General features: G+C 39.2%; 4 protein-coding genes across 8 annotated transcripts; 2 read left to right on the top strand and 2 right to left on the bottom strand.

Moving 5' to 3' along the window:
* Window positions 1–427: 427 nt before the first annotated feature.
* LOC111441838 (phosphoglycerate kinase, cytosolic-like) lies at window positions 428–6,824 on the bottom strand. 5 transcript variants are annotated; one of them, XM_023078985.1, is made up of 14 exons: window positions 6,672–6,824; window positions 6,068–6,264; window positions 5,928–5,977; window positions 5,451–5,721; window positions 4,569–4,912; window positions 4,206–4,491; window positions 4,033–4,100; window positions 3,066–3,317; window positions 2,889–2,964; window positions 2,070–2,146; window positions 1,948–1,997; window positions 1,755–1,839; window positions 1,038–1,136; window positions 428–933 (listed from the first exon to the last, which is right to left on the bottom strand). In XM_023078985.1, the coding sequence occupies exons 2-14, from the start codon at window positions 6,210–6,212 to the stop codon at window positions 697–699; spliced, it is 2,040 nt and encodes a 679-aa protein (XP_022934753.1). In that variant the 5' UTR covers window positions 6,213–6,264; window positions 6,672–6,824; the 3' UTR covers window positions 428–696. The 5 variants fall into 5 exon arrangements, with proteins under 5 accessions (XP_022934753.1, XP_022934754.1, XP_022934755.1 ...); XM_023078986.1 differs by having other exon boundaries at window positions 3,066–3,314; XM_023078987.1 differs by lacking the exon at window positions 6,672–6,824 and having other exon boundaries at window positions 5,928–5,988; window positions 6,068–6,206.
* A 103-nt stretch (window positions 6,825–6,927) lies between these two features.
* LOC111441841 (membrane magnesium transporter-like) lies at window positions 6,928–8,648 on the top strand. Its single transcript, XM_023078992.1, has 4 exons — window positions 6,928–7,108; window positions 7,188–7,240; window positions 7,358–7,458; window positions 8,230–8,648. Exons 1-4 carry the CDS (start codon window positions 7,036–7,038, stop codon window positions 8,321–8,323), a joined length of 321 nt encoding a protein of 106 aa, XP_022934760.1. The 5' UTR covers window positions 6,928–7,035; the 3' UTR covers window positions 8,324–8,648.
* Window positions 8,649–9,373: 725 nt separating this feature from the next.
* Window positions 9,374–11,222, bottom strand: LOC111441840 (transcription initiation factor TFIID subunit 8-like). The gene has a single exon (XM_023078991.1). It carries the CDS (start codon window positions 10,642–10,644, stop codon window positions 9,532–9,534), a length of 1,113 nt encoding a protein of 370 aa, XP_022934759.1. The 5' UTR covers window positions 10,645–11,222; the 3' UTR covers window positions 9,374–9,531.
* Window positions 11,223–11,558: 336 nt separating this feature from the next.
* Window positions 11,559–13,281, top strand: LOC111441842. Its single transcript, XM_023078993.1, has 3 exons — window positions 11,559–11,806; window positions 12,780–12,858; window positions 12,993–13,281. The coding sequence occupies exons 1-3, from the start codon at window positions 11,655–11,657 to the stop codon at window positions 13,059–13,061; spliced, it is 300 nt and encodes a 99-aa protein (XP_022934761.1). The 5' UTR covers window positions 11,559–11,654; the 3' UTR covers window positions 13,062–13,281.
* The last annotated feature ends 1,765 nt before the right edge of the window (window positions 13,282–15,046 follow it).

Raw genomic sequence — 15,046 nt, 5'->3', positions numbered from 1 at the left:
AATTCACTCCCCTTGGAGGCCAACGTACTCACTGGCACACACCAGGTATCTGGCTCTAATACCATTTATGACAGCCAAACTCACCGATTTGATTGGTTACATATCGCATCAGCTTCATAGTTTTAAAACGCATCTGCTAAGGAGAGATTTCTACCCCTTAAAATGTTATGTTTCTCTCTCAAATCGACGTGGGATAAGTTATATACGAGGGGTTAGGAATAATCTTTTTTCCATTGGGATAATATTTAATGTGGGAATCTGGGAGTTTACTGTCCATGAAGGAAAGCAAGAAAAAGTAAAGGGGTTGAGTTTGTGATGCAAAATGGGGAACTTTTCTTCCTTTGGAAGGGTTTGCTTATTGGTTTGCTGGGAATATGTTGGCTTTTGGCCCCTGTTTTTCCCTCCCAATTTGTATAGAGATAGCAGAGAATAAAAAAGTTGTCATATTCTTCATGGTTGGTTAGCAGGCAACAATGGCAGTCTGCAGCAGCTAATTCAATTATCAGTACAAAAGTGAATGGATTATCGCACTAGTTTCTCTGACAACTGCCTAGCAACCCCGAGTCGAGTTCTTAAGAATCAGGCAACGTGGACTGCCTAGCAGCCATGAACTTGATTGATGAGAACCGCCTCCATTGATTAAGTAAAACACGAAGTTGAAAGTTCATGAACCGGAAGACCAGTTACGGTATACTTTCATGGCTCAAGATGAGCTTCATTGACTGTAGTTGAATTTGACAGCATTAACCTGAACATAGGATCCCCACGATCTAATACGTGTCGTTCCCAGTCCGATCTTACTCCAAATGGGTTCTCACTTAGCCATCCTTCCCCAACTTGATCTTGAAAAACAGATAGTTTTCCTTTTCCATATAGTAAGAAAGCTTCCTTCATTCTTAAAGCAACAGCTTCAACATCGGACTGAAGAAACACCTAACAAATAGGAAGCCAGCCCAGAAGAGATGTCCAAATTCCAAGGTATTACTTGAAACAAACAAACAAAAAAAAGTGAAGATGCACTGAGAAAATGGTAGTACCTTCCCATTAGCCGCAAGCAGGTCTGCCACTGCCTCCACTAATGACCTTTGCAGCATCCTCCATCTGTGCTCTGGTTTATTGAAATCAGGATTGGGACACTGTATTCATAAAAAGTCCTCCTTCACTTCCAGATACACAAAGTCTTTGGTGCAAATAGTTAGATATTGGTAAATGGGAATGGCTCCATAAGGATTTAACTTTTAAGCATGAAATCAGCTAGTGGTTCAAGCTCACTAAAGCTAGTGAATGTTAGTAACCACGACTCTCCACGATGATATGATATCGTCCACTTTGAGTATAAGCTCTCATGGCTTTACTTTTGACTTCTCCAAAAGGCCTCATACCAGTGAAGATGTATTCCTTACCTATAAACCTATGATCATCCTCTTAATTAGCCATAAAAGGCTTTGCTTTTGGTTTCTCTAAAAGGCCTCATAACAAAAATTTGAGGCTCACAACTTCTTTATTCGACATTTGAGGATTTTGTTGACATGGCTAAATTAAGGGCATGACTCTGATACCATGTTAAGAACTACGACTCTTTACAATGGTATGATATTGTCCACTTTGAGCATAAACTCTCATTGAAGGCTTACTCCAAATATTGGGAAGTAAGAAATACCAACAACATTTTATAAGTTCTCAGCACAGATATCATTTCTAGGAAGGGACAAATTCAAGGATTAGAGACAACATGGTCCATGAGGCTTTTGTACCTGTATAGAGACAAGCACTAACTCCCCTGGGTAGCTAGATACAATGGAGCGAAATGTTGACGTTGCATTGGTCGCGATAAAGTGCCTGAAACCATGAGAATTTGAGATAAGGTTTAGTGAAGAAACAGAAAACTCGACGCAAAGGGTTCGTGTTAACTCAGTGACAAGCAGAGGACAGCGGACACGTCCTTACCCATTCCGCATCTCCAATTGACAAACAGAATGTAGACAACGTTTCACAAGCTGAAAGGGTCATTCAAGAGTGAGATAATGTGAATAATTAAGGTTTATGCGGGTTAGGAAAAGAATGAAGACCTTTTCATTAATCTCTAGACCAAGAAAATTGAGATCCTTCCTTCTTCTGGCCATTTCCAGAAGAAACATCCCATTACCTGCATTTACAACATACAACTTATCAACTCTGAATGAAAAATTAAATGCAATCGTCATTAAAACTTGTAGAGTTGTACCAACGGAAAAAAAATTGGAATTTGCACCAAAATTGCAGATTATTTCTCTTATCTAGCGCACATTCTAAACTAAACTACGTCACAAGAAAGTCTTTAACTTTTTATGTGAGATTCTATATCGATTGAGAGGTGTACGAAGCATTGTTTATAAGGGTGTGGAGGGTGGATTGTGAGATCCCACATCAATTGGAGAGAGGAACGAAACATTGTTTATAAGCATGTGGAAAGCTCTCCCTATCAGACGCGTTTTAAAACCTTGAGGGGAAGCCCAGAAAAGAAAGTCTAAAGAGGACAACATCTGCTAGCAGTGGGTTTAGGCTGTTACAAATGGTATCAGAGCTAGACATTGGATGGTGTGCCAGCGAGGACGTTCGGCCCCAAAGGGGGGTGGATTGTAAGATCATACATCGATTGGAGAGGGGAACGAAGTCTTGTTTATAAGGGTGCGGAGGGTAGATTGTGAGATCTCACATCGATCGGAGAGAGGAACAAAACATTGTTTATAAGGGTGAGGAAACCTCTCCCTAGCAGACACATTTCAAAACCTTGAGGGAAAGTTGAGAAGAAAAAGCCAAAAGAAGACAATATCTGCTGGAGGTGGGCTTGGGCTATTACATTTTAGCAGTTAAATACAAAATTCTATATGATAGGAAGAAAATAATACCACTTCCAATGTCAACCACCAAAGGCAGAGCTGTATCACAAAAGGCTGCATCCCAGTTAATCTTGTATGGGTATGCCTGCATGAAGCAATCGCTTCAAACTAATTTTAGCTGCTCATCCAGTTTAAACTCATTATTCAGTTTTTTAGAAAAAATAATCAAAATACAGAAGAACTTACTCTATCCAAGGCTAGAACCCCTGGAAGATGTTTCCCTTTCAAGAAATCCCACACAACAGAAGCATTCTCAAATACATTACAAGCAGGTAAAGTACTTGATTCCTGCATCAGTGCTTTGCATGCTGTGGTTCCAACAACAGTTACATCACAATCACTTTGGATTAGATCATATAGCTTTCTTGCTAATATAGAAGCTCCACCCGTACTTTGGCTTGAATTAAAGAATTTCACTGGACCAATCCATATAATTTTCTGCAACATAGTGCTCAGGTGTTAGATTGAGATTCTTGCGTGAGTAAATAACAGATAACTATGTTGGTACTTAGTAGGGGTTTAAAGAGAAGTTGGACATGCTGAGTTTCTAAATCACAAAATTGTAGTTCATACTTACCAGATTGTAACGGCCCAAGCCAACCGCTAGCAGATGTTGTCTTCTTTGGACTTTCCCTTTCGGGCTTCCCCTCAAGGTTTTTAAAACGCGTATGTTAGGGAGAGGTTTCCACACCCTTATAAAGGGTGTTTCGTTCTCCTCCCCAATTGATGTGAGATCTTACAATCCACCCCTTTTGGGACCCAGCATCCTCGCTAGCACTCGTTCCCTTCTTCAATTGATGTGGGACCCTCTAATCACCCCCCCCCCCTTCGGGGCCTAGCATCCTTGCTGGCACACCACCTCGTATCCACTCCCCTTCGGGGCTCAGCCTCCTATCTGGCACATCGCCCGGTGTCTAGCTCTGATACCATTTGTAACTGCCCAAGCCCACTGCTAGCAGATATTGTCCTCTTTGAACTTTCCCTTTTGGGCTTTCCCTCAAGGTTTTTAAAACGCGTCTGCTAGGGAGAGGTTTCCACACCCTTATACAGGGTGTTTCGTTCTCCTCCCAACTGACGTGGGAACTTACAATAATTGGGATTTTATAAAAAGCAGAAGCAACTAATGAAATTTAAGGTAAAAATTGAATCCTACCTTGCTCTTCATTAGCAGGGCGTTTATTTCATCCAATGATGTCGGACCAAGATCGACCGGTAGCCAGCCTAAAAGAGGAAGAAGTTAAGATAACGAAAGAACAAGCTTAATTTCAAAGTGTCAAGCCTTAAAAAGGATAAACATGCATTCGGGTAGGGGAAATGAAAACTTACCATCTGGAACATCATGAGAAGCAAATATTTCCATTTTCTTTGAAGTGTCTACATTCTTGCACCAGAAATCCTTTGGGTACACAATTTGTACGCTTTTATTAAGTGAAAACTGAATTATGTCTGCAGCTTCCTTACATACACTATGATTCACCAGTCGTGAAGAAACAGGCAGCCCCAAGGCATGCATTATCTGAAATGACATCATTCCAACAAAGACCAACGCAGAGCATGTGGAAGCTAAAAAGTGCAAGGCAGTCACCTTGTCTAAAAGGTTGCCTCCTCCAATCTGTATTAAAAAAATTCATAATACATGATCTAGAATCGTTTTATGGCAGATGAAGGAACTAGTAGAGGAAAACATACAATTGCAACGTAAGTTTGCCTCGTGGTTTGTGCAGCCTCCTTTAGCTGACATAAACTTTCTTGAAAGCTAAAACCAGCAATGCAGGTACAACAGAAACGAGTAATCCCAACTGTGGATGCAAGAATTCTATGGGATTGGGAAAAGGAGTCATTAACAAAAATATCAACAACTAAAGATAGCAGCTTGGAAAATTTTGAGCAATTGGCAACTTCTTCTTTGAACTCTGAAAGATTCTCGAGAAGAAGAATGTCGACTTTCTCAAAGCATTCTTTCTTCGACATCATACTAATGGAACTGCACTGTACTGGGAGAATTTTGAGTTGAAGAACAGAGGTCAAATAATCTGAAATGGCAAGCCATCAATCATTAAGCATTAAGGAACATCTAAAGAAAAAAAAAAAAAAAAAAAGACCGTCTAAGAACACTTCCAATTTCATGCATTTATGTTTTCTATTTACTTCTATCTTATTTCCATATATTCACCTATCCCTCCAAACCCATACTAATAGAAGAGACTTCAATCTATCCATATCCATATGTATCATATTTTACAGATTCAAAATGAGAAACTGTCATCCCATTCAATTGAATTGGGATGCCCGTGGTCAGAGTCCTAGTCTCCTCCCACTCCATGGACGACCAACCATTGAATTGGAAGTGTCATCTCTAAGCCTGCTGAAATTGAAATTATCTTTTGAATCATCTCTTACAAATCCAATTGGGCAGTACCAATGAACCAGAGGAAATCACCCCATGTTCTAATGCACGTGCACCCCACATCACGCCTTATATCTCATATCGAGGTAGGTTATAGAACTCCATTCACAAAATGAAATCACAGTGTACTATATTGAAATCAGGAAACATCCTAGAACGTGTACCAGCTACAGACTCCATATCGGGATGTCTTGTAATAGAGTTTGTATTCCAGTTGCTGGCAAGTATCACTTTTGCTCCAGATTTGTGCAAGTATTTAACGGTGAAGACTGCATTCTTCACCAAGTTAATCCTTAGGTCGATTTCTTCCATTAGCAGTAAGGTTGAATCAAACCTGACCATGACAACTTTTCCGGCAAGTTCTTCCCTAGGAAACTCTCTAAGAGTTTGCACATGTGGAACAGCCTCTAAGTTCCACCAACTAGGAGCATGGTCCTACATTTAACCCCAACTTTTATTAAGACCACAAGCAAAGTATATATAATACATAGAACAAATAAATTAAATTAAGTTTTAAGAACTGGCTCAAAAAAAGTAGGGAACTGAAAGTTCAAGTTATGCACACAGAGCAATAAACCAAGTTTCCTTTCCATCATAAGACGAATCGGGTGGCACGAAAGGGAACTGGGCCGTCTAAATACCTCAGAGTTCACCGTGTTCTTCTTACAATAGACTACCCCCCAACGTCGTGCTGAGATGTAACTTCAAAACAAGACAAATTTGTGTAAGAACTTGGAGCAAACTCAAAAGTCTAATATATAATGAAAAATCAAGTTTATACCTTCTGTTGACACTAAAACAGCATGATATCTATCATACTTTGTGAAGTATGGAAATAGATTCTGATAGTATAACTTCGGTGAATCTTGAGCAACTGCTTTGCTAACGAAAATAGATCCTTGAAGTGGATTTAAAAGTTGGCCCATCTCCTTTTTCCTTATTCAAGCAATGAAAACTCTGCACTAGACTTCAATAAACCTATCATAAAAGAACATTTAGAACACATCGTTCAAATTTGAAAATGACTCAAACAGCTAAGAACGTTTCCAGGTATGGCTCCTAACTATCACCATTGTGTTGCTAGAAAACAGAGTATAACTTCAGCTAGTTCTACAAACCAAAGCAGTCCTTTAATGATGGTAGATATTTCTTTAGCCATGAATTGCCACCATGAATGGACTACAAACAACCACTAAAATCCCAAATGTTTCATTGAATTGTCCGAAATCGTCACACAGAAAACTGACGTAAAATGTAGTTGTTACAGATCATGGAAGCAGTTGATTGCCACAAACACGAAGAAAAAGGACATAAATCGAAGAATTTGAGCTGAATAAACTGAAAACCAAGAAGATAATCAGCCAGTTCCTTTCATTAATACTCACCGGTGAGCCGATAGACGCGTTTGGAGTCGAAGAAATAAGCAAACTGCAAGTTCCAGAAACCAATAACACGCGCCGGGAGCAGGCCAAATTGGCTTGCCGCTCTTTCAGTACCTTATCGACGTCTAAAATAAAACGACACGTCGTCGAACTCCCGTTCGACTTGTAGTCCATATTTTAATATTTTATCAATTTAAATCCTATTTTTGATTCTCTTTTCCTTTTTTATTTTTTATTTTTTATTTTTTTTTATTTTTTAAATATCCCATTAGTATCAACGGAAGCAGGGGAGGTGATTGGAATTCCATAGATCAAGTCAAGCAAAACCTCTGCCGGCATCTGTAGCTTCCGCCGTCCGGTGGTCGAGATGGGAGTGTGCTTCGTGGTCGGCGTATTGGGAGTTCTAATCCTAGCTCATGCTGCTTATTCCACCATCCAATGTATGCCCTAAAAAATCCCCTGATTATATTCTCTAATTGTAAACCCTGCAGTTCTCGATTGATCTTGTTTTGAATGCAGATAGGAACGTATTGAAGATTATGCAGGAAGAGTTTTCAGGCCCTCCGTTCAATGTATTCTCGCCACTCTTTTTTTATTTCTTTAATTTTGGCTTTCAGTTGGTTCCGCTTATATCACTCGATTTGAGGTGTTTCTGAAATAAGGAAGTTTTTCTTGTCCACTAATTTTAGGTGGCAATCGAATTGAGTCTAGGGTTAGTATTGTCCGTGTGGGCTGCACTCACTGTGCCAGGGAAGTTTCGGTCGATTAATCCAGAATCTGAGGAGAATAGGTACATTTTTCTGTCAATTTGTGCATGAAATGTGATTTTGCTAAATGTTTTGGATGGAATTCCGCCATTAGTTTTTCGTTTTCCCCATCGATACGATATTACAATGATAAGGCTTTGGTGTTGACGATTGTAGACCGTTTGCCAATCCAGAAAAGCTAGGCTCTGGTAGTAAAACTCCGTTAAAGGTTATCACAAATATAACCTTTGTTACCAGCTCAGTCTATCCACTTCCACCTCCCCCTACCCTCTCCCCCTGTGTCTGCCAATTTACTGCCTTGCCTTCTTTTGCTTCAAAGTTCATATAAAAAGTGCAAAGGCATTTAGTTTCCTAGAATCTGGTAGTTATTTTTGTTTTCTTAAAAGGTTCTACTAAGCCGCTCTTAAATGTCCGAAGAGATAGAGATGAACCCATTAGAAAGTTTTAGAGAATTTCTTTGTGAGATCCCACGTCGGTCGGAGAGGGGAACGAAGCATTCTTTATAAAGGTGTGGAAACCTCCCCCTTGCAAACACGTTTTAAAAACTTTAAAAGGAAGCTCGAAAGAGAAAGTCCAAAGAGGATAATATTTGCTAGCGGTGAGCTGGCTGTTACATTCTCTTTTTGAATTGTCCCCTATATTTCCATGGTCCGTCCCTTCAATTCGAGTTTTGTTCAAGTTCAGAATATTTCAAGAATTTGTTGTTGTTACAACTAATTTCACTGTTATTAGCATATTGTTTCGTCCAGCAAGTTAAAACTATTCTTCATGTAGAGAAATATTTTACATTGCAGGGTAGTTCTTCTTCCTGCCAATCAAGATTTTATGGTCTTCAACCACCGAGGCAAATTATTTCCCCAGAAAACAGATTTGAAGCTGAAACATTGAGTTCTCAGTCGTGATTAGAGTAGGCACTGGAGAATTCAAGCTGGAAGCAGGAATGGACGTTAAAGAACCTTAAGGAGATATTGCTGCATTCCATCAATCTAATGTTTCTTCACTCGCTAATTATTTTGGATACTGCGAGGTTTTTTCCATGTTTATTTTATAGTCTCTTCCTCAAAACAAGGTTTTGCCATTGTTATTGAATTAGGCGTCTTTTGGATCGATATGAAAGGTTAGTATGTGTTTCTGCAATCTGGTTAACTGAGATTAGTTTGTTTTTTCATCTGCCAATGGTAAATGGTTTCAATTTGGTAGCTTATTTCTCTGCTGTGTACGATCCATTGTTATTGAATTAGGCCTCTTTTAGATGTGTGGAAATGACTTGGGGTTCTTGTTTTAAAATGAATTTTGTATTCTGATGCAAGCCTGGGTCATTTTTTACATTTGCATAGTGTCATTATATTATATTATGTATTGGGTTTGTAACAGCCTAAGCATATCATTATCATTAGTAGAAGTATGGTAGAATCAAGATCGTGTCATTAGCATATGCTATGTGCATTGTAACAGTCAAGCTCACCACTAGCCGATATTGTCCTCTTTGGATTTTCCCTTTTAGACTTCCCATCAAGGTTCTTGAAATGTAGTCTGTTAGAAAGAAGTTTTCATATCCTAAAATGTTTCATTCCCCGTCTCCCACTAATGTGGAATCTCACAATCCACTCCCCCCAACGGTCTCCCACCAATGTGGAATCTCACAATCCACTCCCCCAACGTTCTTGTTAGCACATCGCTCAGTGTCTGGCTCCCGATAACTAACAGTTATTGTCCTCTTGGCTTTCAATATTTTTAAAACGTGATTGTTAGGAAGAGGTTTCCATACCCTTATAAGTTCTCTCCAAATAACGTGGGATCTCACATGCATTCTAGCGAGGTGTCTCACCAACTTATAAATATTGTGCTAAGCTTTGTTTGTTAAGGTGTTGAGGTTTCTCAAGTAAACAGTGCTGTACAGAGCCTGGTTAGAACTATCAAATGTGAAGGAGAATGAACGAAACAAGAAAAGGAGAGAGAAATTCATTGTACAAGTTTAGATCACTATAGACACATCTGTTATTGCAATATTGAAGAGGAAAAGTGGTGAGCTTAGACAGGGCTTTAACAATGAAGCAAGCAACAGCAATGGCAACAAACATGTTCCCGCTGTTGGATTATGATTGGTTGAGTTCTTCTGGCTTGTCTATAGAATGTCTGAGAATGTATTCAACTCTCCTCTTCTTTTCATCTCTTTCTTTATTGTGCTTTTGATCTCTTTCATCATCTCGTCTGACCCAGAACACAGATTCCCTAATTCCTGTCACTTTAGCATTCAAATTCATAGATCCTCCAAGAAATGTTCTGCTAGTTTCTAACTTGAAATGAACAAGGGGCCTCGCACGAGGAAGAATGTTCGCCTCGTCGTCCCGACTGTTAGGAAAGCCACGACCTTTAATCACCTCAATGGCAGGAGCAAACACCTCTGGCACAGACAAATGGCTAATCCCATCCTTGCCAATTGAAGTTTCAGAAGGAAATCCCACCCCATCTTCCATCTCTTGCAAACATGACCCAAGGAATGAATTACTTTCACCTCCTGAAAACTCAATCTTGCCATTGCCACTTCTTTCTGAACCACAGGAAACCAATCTCTTCTGCAAACCCAATAGAGACTTCTCTGCCTTCCTCCGCTGCCTCGCAAGCTCTATCTTCTCGGCGCGTGGCTCCCTCGGCTTCCTCCTCCACAAAGCTGAATGATTGTAAGTATGAGCATCAGGGAATGCTGGCAACCAACTGGGAATATGTTTGCTAGGTGGGGCTTCACCAATCTGAACAAAGCTTGGAATTGGCTCCCTGTTTCTGATCACCGGGAAACGTGGTAGTGGATGAGCAAAAGGGATCTCATCAACTGAATTTACATAGCGAACAATGCTCTTCACTGACCCCGAATTGGTAAGACAATGATTTGGTTCCCAAGCGCCCTGAAACCCCTGTGATGATTCCAACTCTTCGATCCCTCTAATTATATCAAACACATTGCACTCAGTTCTACCAGCTAAATTGGCATAGAAAGCTGCTATCCTCCCCAAATGGCAAAGGTATTTGATGGCAATGTCAGCGAGTGCGTCCGTAGCAGACTCTTTGAAGCTCTGAAACCCTGCGATGTTACACATCTGCGTCACAGCAATTCTGGACACCTCTCGACCTAAATCGTTGCCTCTACATTTCCTCAACTCAGACCTTTGTTGTTCTTTCGACTTCATACTACTCCCACCCCCATCCCTCATTGCCTCTGCATTTCAATCTTCTTCGAATTCCGCCACACTCAAACGATCAAAATCCAGTTACTCGTCGGAAGACTGTTGAATCCTTCTTCGATTTCCAAGCGTAATAGTTGCTTTTTTTGCAATTCGAAATTCGGAACCAGATAAGAAAAAACTCGAGAAATGAATTCGGAATCAGAATCAAAATCAATAACAAGAGAAGGCAAAAAAATCTAAGGAACCATCGGAAAGTTAGGGAAGAAACAAACACGAAAAGCTAAAAGGAAGCTCTAAAACTGATGATAATAACTTTCCAAACTATCATACAAATAATCCAGAGGATTTTTTTTCAAATATCTGAAAGAGAAAATTAGAAATATGCGAGAGATCCAACGATCCGAAGCGCTGTAATCTAATAGCACAAAACCCTAGAGGGAGAAAAATGGAGGAGAAAGAGAAAGTGAGATTCAAAATCGGAGATGACGGTGGACGGAAGCAGACGCCGCCGCAGATCTCCGGCGTTTGAAGAGCGATTAAACTGAGCTGTAAACTCTCCTGAAGTTCGAGGTTTTCGTTCTGAAGAGAAGAAACCTTCGGAATATTTTTATTTATTTATTTATTTATTTAAAAGATGCTCTGAAATTTTATGCTTCGTCTCTCTCTTTAATTTTTTGCCCTCTTTAAAATTGTATCAAAATATTTATTTTTCTCAATATTTTTTTTAACAAAAATAAATTATTAAAATGTGACTTGGGAGAATTATAAAATAAGATGACAAGTGGACACGTGCAAGTTTGGGCCTGGAAGTTTGGGCCTTGGTCTCATCTCAAGGCTGCCCATTGGGCTTTTTTACTCACGTGGGCTTAATCTCAATCAGAGGCCATGGATGTTTGGGCCTTGGTCTCATCTCAAGGCGGCCCATGAATGTGCGTTTTGAAGATGGGGGCATTCCACGGCTTGTAGATAAGCACGGATAGAACCAAGACCAGAAAGAAGCCGTGATTCTGAGAAATCGAAGCAAGAGAGGCGAAGAAATGGAGAAGTACTTCGGAAATGCTTACAGAGGCGACCCTGGAGTTCCACACACTGACCCAGATCGTTTTGTAAACATTTGGATTGGATCCGCCGCCTTCTCCATTCTCACATGGAAGAATCCCTACATGTGGCAACTCTCCAATCAGTTCAAGTACTCTTTTTCTTCATCTCTCCCTGTTTTTTCGAAGTCGATTTAGGGTTAAATTTGCAGGGAAATGTCTTAATTCTTAAACTATAGCACTATTTGTTTGAATTCTTGTTCTGCTCTGCAATTCGACTTTCTGCTTCATTACTCTGTTGTTATGTACTGACGTTCAATAGTTTCAGCTTCTTTTTTGGCGGGTCAGTTTTGAAATCAATGTTTACAGGGGTTAGACTTTGATTAGGAGTTATTTCAGGGATTTACAATTCTAGGGGACCTTATTGCACCAGAAGTTGTAGTAGTGACTGTAGATGATTCAGTTTCATTGCGTGTATAGTGATAATCTTATCACTTATTATTCAACTGGCCGTGAAATTGTAAGTGTTTTTTGTATAACGATAATCTTTCATTGCCTGTATAAGACTTAACGTCTTCTGCTCTGCGGAATAGTTGGTTCTGGAATTTAAATTGTTCTTATATAAGAATTTTTTCGATCCTCCTGAAATATATTTTTCATTGCATTCACCTGTACTGTGAAGAATATAAATTTGTTTTTCCTGATGTCTGCTGACAAGTATATGAACTATTAGAACTATATATGATTTTCTTCTTGTGTTGTTCAATGCCAATCTTATTTTTGGATTCTGCTTCTTTAGTCTGGAGAAATACTCCCGTAAATGAATTTAATATTGTGAATCCTTAGATCAGGTTTATGCTTCCATTTGTTTCATTGATGTTGTCTTATCACCTAGAATTACGAATCTAATTTTGATGAAATTTTCATGCTGGGTTGTTGATATAGGGAGATATTGGCATCCTTTCTTGCTGCTTGTTCTACAGTTCTCTTTTGCATTATTCCCATTAGAAATTGTGGGTGTTCGTCGTGATTCTTTGTATTGTTTTTGCCGCTACTGTTTTGCAATTGTCATCCTTATTCTCAGTTCATATTTGAATCATGCATTCTCAATTTGTAATTTGATAGTTGGCATGATAAAGCGTTTTTGTTTGAGCAATACCACTGGAAAAAGGCGCGTGAAAAGAATCAGCCTTACCAGTTCAAGGTACATTGTTCTACTCCAGTTTATATAGAAGCAAACAAGCATTTTATATTGCATATGAACCACTTTGTTGTTATACTTTTAATATGTCATGGAATGGCTACAATGTTCTTATAAAATTTTCTTTGTTCCTGCAGTGGAATCAGTACATGGACAAGCTCCACCGGGATTCCTATTATTACAACTGGCCCGTGTACTTTCCTTAAGCTCTCGGACTATGTAAGAAAACTGTTGCTTGGATGCTTAGTTATTTGGTCCGTTACTGTAGCGCCAGAGAGATTACTATTGCACTCAGGCTCGAAGGTTTATGAATGTGTAGAATCATATTTGTTTAAATCTGTTTGGATAACAGCATGTCGTGTGGTCGTTCTATTCTGCAGTAATGATTTTGGGAATGGATGAACCATAATTGGTACCATTTGCAATTATATGATGAAGATCTGAAAGGGTATCTTATATCATACTGAAATGGAGCTTAGCAACTTAAAAAATGTGCTTCAACTTAGTGTTCAAATAGATTCCCAAATAGAAATGTGAGATCGTTAGAGAGGGGAACGAAGTATTCCTTATATGGGTGTGGAAAACTCTCCCTAGTAGATGCGTTTTAAAACCTTTAGGGAAGCCTTTGAAGAAAAAGTCCAAAGAGGACAATATCATGCTAACGGTGAGCTTAGACTGTTACAAATGATATCAGAGCTCGTCACTAGACAGTAGGGCTAGACCCTTTCCACAATATACCTGCTTTTAAATTCTTGAGAGGAACGGTGAGCTTGGGCTGTTATAGTAAATGTTTCTTTTGTTATTTCTCGAGTAGAAATAGTAGTAATCACTGGTACAGTGAGACACAATGCACCTTTTCATCATTTTGATGTGGTGTCATCCGGATTTTGGATCATGATACCTTATGTTTACCATATACTTTTTTATATATATAATTCGTGGGTCGTTCTAAATTTCTTAGATCTGGTAGAAATGATCGAATCGTTTTCGATCCCCAGAAGTACATACGAATACTCTGAGTCTCACATGTTTTACAGGTATGGTGGTCTGATTGTAAGATGATGCAGAAACCCAATGTATTTCTTAGCACAGCTTCAGCATTGATGTATTTGCAGACCCAGCCAATACTCATTGCTGGATCTGGGCAATCTTTTGGGCCTAAAGCTTTATCTGTTGCCATGTTTAAAAGAACTGTCGCCTCCTCTTGAAGCCCATCCTCAATTCTGCCTTCCAAAGTAAAAGCATCTTCTTCATTCCAAAAGATTACTTGTGCCACACCAAAATCCCACCTGAAGGAAGATCTGTTTGAGTTAAAGATGGGAAAGAAGAACAAAAGATTCTTTTTTTCTTTTCTTTTTTTGTTCGTTTATCTAAATATGAAAGTCAAAAATCAGAATGATTATGGTGAACAAACTTCACTCTTCATTATGATGATGATACTCTCTTAGACATTGTTCATTCTCCTGTACATTCAAATGGGTGAATTTCCCTTTATGCCCCCATAATCCATCTCTTTTCTCCTATTTGTCTCTCTTAGTCTTGAACCTCGCTCCATTCAACCCAGACAATTCAATCAACTTGTAATGATAGAATGGCAGGGAATGCTTCGTTCCCACACTCTTAATAAGGAATGTTTTGTTCTCTTCTCCAACTAATGTGGGATCTCACAATCCACCTCGTGGGGGCTTAGTGTCCTCGCTGACACACCAATCCACCCTGTGGGGGCCCAGTGTCCTTGCTGGCACACCGCGGTGTCCAACTTCGATATTAGTTGTATCAGTCCAAGCTGCTTTGGCCCATTATGTATCGTCATTAGCCTCACGGTTTTACAGGGATAGTACGTGTGATTTTTTATTATATTTTAGGGACGGAACCGAAAATGGGTGGGAGAGAAATGTGAAAAAGCATGGAAAGGTGAAGAAAGAAAAAGAAAAAGGAAAAATGGGAAATGGGTTGCCTTTTTTTGAAGATTTCAAAGTATAGAAGTTTTAGTTGGCTACAAAGACTTACATCTAAAGATAAATAAATAACAAACTTATAAATATGATTCATTTATGGAAACTTCCAACTTCAAACTATACCACTCTTTTTCAATAATGTAGGCCCCCAATAATGCTTTCCACTCATTCACTTTTACTCCTTTATTTTTCTCAATTTTGTGCGTTTACACGTGTTTTTTTTTTTTTTTTTT

This window comes from Cucurbita moschata, unplaced genomic scaffold (assembly GCF_002738365.1).
Source record: "Cucurbita moschata cultivar Rifu unplaced genomic scaffold, Cmos_1.0 Cmo_Scf00004, whole genome shotgun sequence".
NCBI lineage: Eukaryota > Viridiplantae > Streptophyta > Magnoliopsida > Cucurbitales > Cucurbitaceae > Cucurbita > Cucurbita moschata.
Note: the sequence above shows the minus strand (reverse complement) of the source record. Positions and strands in the feature narration are given on the sequence as shown.